The sequence below is a fragment of the Dipodomys ordii genome, unplaced genomic scaffold (genome assembly GCF_000151885.1).
Source record: "Dipodomys ordii isolate 6190 unplaced genomic scaffold, Dord_2.0 Scaffold1, whole genome shotgun sequence".
NCBI classification, from domain to species: Eukaryota; Metazoa; Chordata; class Mammalia; order Rodentia; family Heteromyidae; genus Dipodomys; species Dipodomys ordii.
This window is the reverse complement of record NW_012267217.1, coordinates 28,047,701-28,051,115: the sequence shown is the minus strand read 5'-3', so window position 1 is coordinate 28,051,115 and position 3,415 is coordinate 28,047,701. Positions and strand designations below refer to the sequence as shown.

The following is a 3,415-nucleotide window of genomic DNA, read 5'->3' as shown; positions in this document are numbered from 1 at the left end:
AAAAAAAAAAAAAAAAGTACAACACTGGCTTCTATATTAATGATCAAAAGTTAAAGAGCATCAGTAACTCATGCTGTATCTAAGCTATTCAGGAGGCTGAGATCTAAGGGTTGCTATCTGAAGCCAACCCAGGCAGGAAAAGTCCATAAGAATCCCATCTCCAAAATTAACCACCAAAAAAGCAGGAACTGGTTCAAGTGGTAGAGCTCTAACTTAAGCAAAAAATGCTTAGGGAGATAACTGGCCCATGAGTTGCCAGTACCAAAGATGGGAGCAGGTGACAAACAGCAAACCATCTGAATCTTGTCATTTGAGGCCTGTATGGGCAACACTATAAGAGCCTATCTCTTAAATATAACAAAACAGAAGCAGGTGCCTATAGCTAATATCAATAATCCTAGGTACTAAGTAGGCTGACATCTGTGAATTGAGATTCAAAAGCCAGCAGACATAGAAAAATCCTCCAGATTCATATCTCCAAAACACCAGGGGAAAATGAAGGCTTGAGAAGTGGCTCAAGTGACAGAGAACCAGCCACGCGTTCAAGCCCCAGTACTATCATGCAGGGGTATGTACAATTTTAAAAAGCAACATATACTAGGAAGGCTGAAGTATAAACATCAAGACCTGAGTCTGCTGTATATGGCAAGATCTTTCTAAAATAAGACATAAAAGCAAAAACTGTATGTAAGGACGAAGTAGCAATTAATCAGATGTTTATTTTAAAAAAGAACAAATATATATAGTGAAAAACATCAGTGATAGGAATAACTAAGAAAATTTTGGAAAATTAAGGACAAGGGAAGAGCTGCAACAATATAAATGGCTATAAAAAGACAACTAGCCAGGCCCCGGTGGCTCATGTCTGTAATTCTAGCTACTCAGGAGGCTGAGATCTGAGGACTGTAGTTCAAAACCAGCCTAGGCAGGAAAGCCCATGAAACTCTTATCTCGAATAAACCACTAGAAGATGGAAAGTGTTGCTGTGGCTCAAATGATAGAGCTGAAGAGCTGAGGTACAGTGCCCAGGGCCTGAGTTCAAGCCCCACCACCAACAAAACAAAACAAAGACAGCTATAGTTAAACACCAGTGGCTCATGTCTATAATCCAAGTTACTCAGAGGGCTGAGATATGATGAGGATTATGGTTCCAAAACAGGCAAGCCAGGAAAGTCCATGAGAAAAGAGTACTAGCCTTGAGTAAAAAAGCTCAGAGATAGCACCCAAGCCCTGAGTTCAAGCCACAGGATTAATAGTAATTTATTATTATAATCTATATTTAATATTATAATTTATTACTATCACAACAATAAAAACAGAATGGAGGTTTGAAGCCAGTCTGGACAGTAAAGTCTAGCATAGGGCTGGGAATATGGCTTAGTAGTAAGAGTGCTTGCCTTTTATGCATAAGGCCCTGCATTCAATCCCTCAGTACCACATAAACAGAAAAAGCCGAAATTGGTGCTATGGCTCAAATGGTAGACCAGCAAAAAAAAACAAAAAAAAAGAAAGAAAGAAAAGAGAAGAAAAAGAAAAACTGAAACCCAGAACTCAATAATCTGAAACACTTCTGATCTCATACATTTTCTATGAGAAGTTTCTGGGTTGTTGGGGTTTATTTTGTATTTGTAAAGAGGACCTCGCTGGGCACTGGTGGCTCACACCATAATCCTAGCTACTCAGGAGGCTGAGATCTGAAGACTGAGATTTAAAACCTCCTGGGGCAGGAAAGTAACGAGACTTTTTGTTTGTTTGTTTTTTTGGGTCCAGTCGTGGGGCCTGAACTCTGGGCCTGGGCACTGTCCCTCAGCAATTCAGCTCAAGGCTAGTGCTCTACCACTTGAGCCACAGCGCCACTTCGGCTTTTTTCTTTTTGCTTATGTGGTGGTGAGAAATCGAACCCAGGGCCTCATGCATGCAAGGCAAGGCAAGCGCTCTACCACTGAGCCACCTTCCCAGCCGTCATGAGACTCTTACCTCCAATTAACCACCAGAAAACCAGAAGTGATGCTGTAGTGCAAAGTAGTAGAGCGCTAGCCTTGAGCAGAAGAAATGGGGGTTAGCAAGTGTCCACGCCTCCACTAAGCCCCACCCAACAAAAAAATAAAAATAAACAGGACCTCTCTTCCGTTAATTTTTTTTTAAAAGGGGGAGAAGGGGCTTGGAATGTGGTTTAGTGGTAGAGTGCTTGCCTTATAAAGCCCTGGATTTGATTCCTCAACACCATATAAACAGAATAAGGTGGCTCAAGTGGTACAATGCTAGCTTTGAGCATAGAAAGCTCAGAGACGGTGCCCAGGCCCTGAGTTCAAACCTCAGGACTAGCTAAAAAAAAAATTTATTGTTACTATAATCACTTCCAACACTGGAATCCTACAAGGTAGTTCAAATAGTAATATCTATCAGTAGGACACAAATATCCTTTTATGGAGAGGAAAAAAAAATCACATCTGTATGAAAGGCCTTTTTTACCTTGCCTCATTAGCATTAATTGGTGTTCGTGCCTAGCTGCTTCCATTTCTGCTTCCAGTTTCTCTTTGGCTTCTCTGATGTTTCTATCAACCTGCTCACGCTGCTGTTTTTCCATTTCATCAAGAGCCTTCCATCGAGATGCATACTCAAATTCAAATGTCCCAGGTTGAGCAAATCGTGGTGGTTGTTCTCTTTCCCTACAATTACATTTAAAAAAAATATATATATATGTATACTAAAGAAAAATAACAACTACCATTTATTGAGCACTTATATATTCAAGACATTCTGTCCAACAGATTATTTCATGGTAAAGATATGGATTCAGTGAATATGAGTTTGAGAAACTGATTAAGGAATGCCTATCTAGGGCTGGGAAGATGGCTCAGTGGTAGAGCGCTTGCCTTGCATGCATGAAGCCCTGGGTTCGATTCCTCAGCACCACGTAAGTAAAAAGAAAAAAGCTGGAAGTGGCGCTATGGCTCAAGTGGTAGAGTGCTAGCGTTGAGCTGAAGAGCTGAGAGACAGCGCCCAGGCCCAGAGTTCAGGCCCCACAACCGCCCCCCCCCCAAAAAAGGAATGCCTATCTAGTGAGTAATGGAACCAGAATTTAAACCTATGCATTTGATGTTACAACATGCCATGACCTTAGCATGGATAAAGCCTTTGGAATTTCATTCAATATACATGGAGGAAGGGGAGGGTCTAAAACACACAGATCAAGCCTGGCACCAGTGACTCATGCTTGTAATCCTAGCCACTCAGGAGGCTGAGATCTGAGGATTGCTATTAGAAGCCAGCCTGGCCAGAAAAGTCCCCATGAGACTCTTATCTCCAATTAACTACTCAAAAACTGGAAGTAGAGCTGTAGCCTTGAGCCATAGAGCTCGGGGACAGCACCCAGGCCTCAAGTTCATCACACACACACACACACACACACACA

The 3,415-nt window shown here is 41.8% G+C and overlaps 1 protein-coding gene across 1 annotated transcript in view; it reads right to left on the bottom strand.

Moving 5' to 3' along the window:
• Nucleotides 1-3,415, bottom strand: part of Pspc1 (paraspeckle component 1) — an 87,798-nt gene that overhangs the window by 55,709 nt on the left and 28,674 nt on the right. The window contains exon 4 of the mRNA XM_013009459.1: nucleotides 2,473-2,669. Coding sequence (XP_012864913.1) covers nucleotides 2,473-2,669 — 197 coding nt within the window. The remainder of the gene's footprint in view (nucleotides 1-2,472; nucleotides 2,670-3,415) is intronic.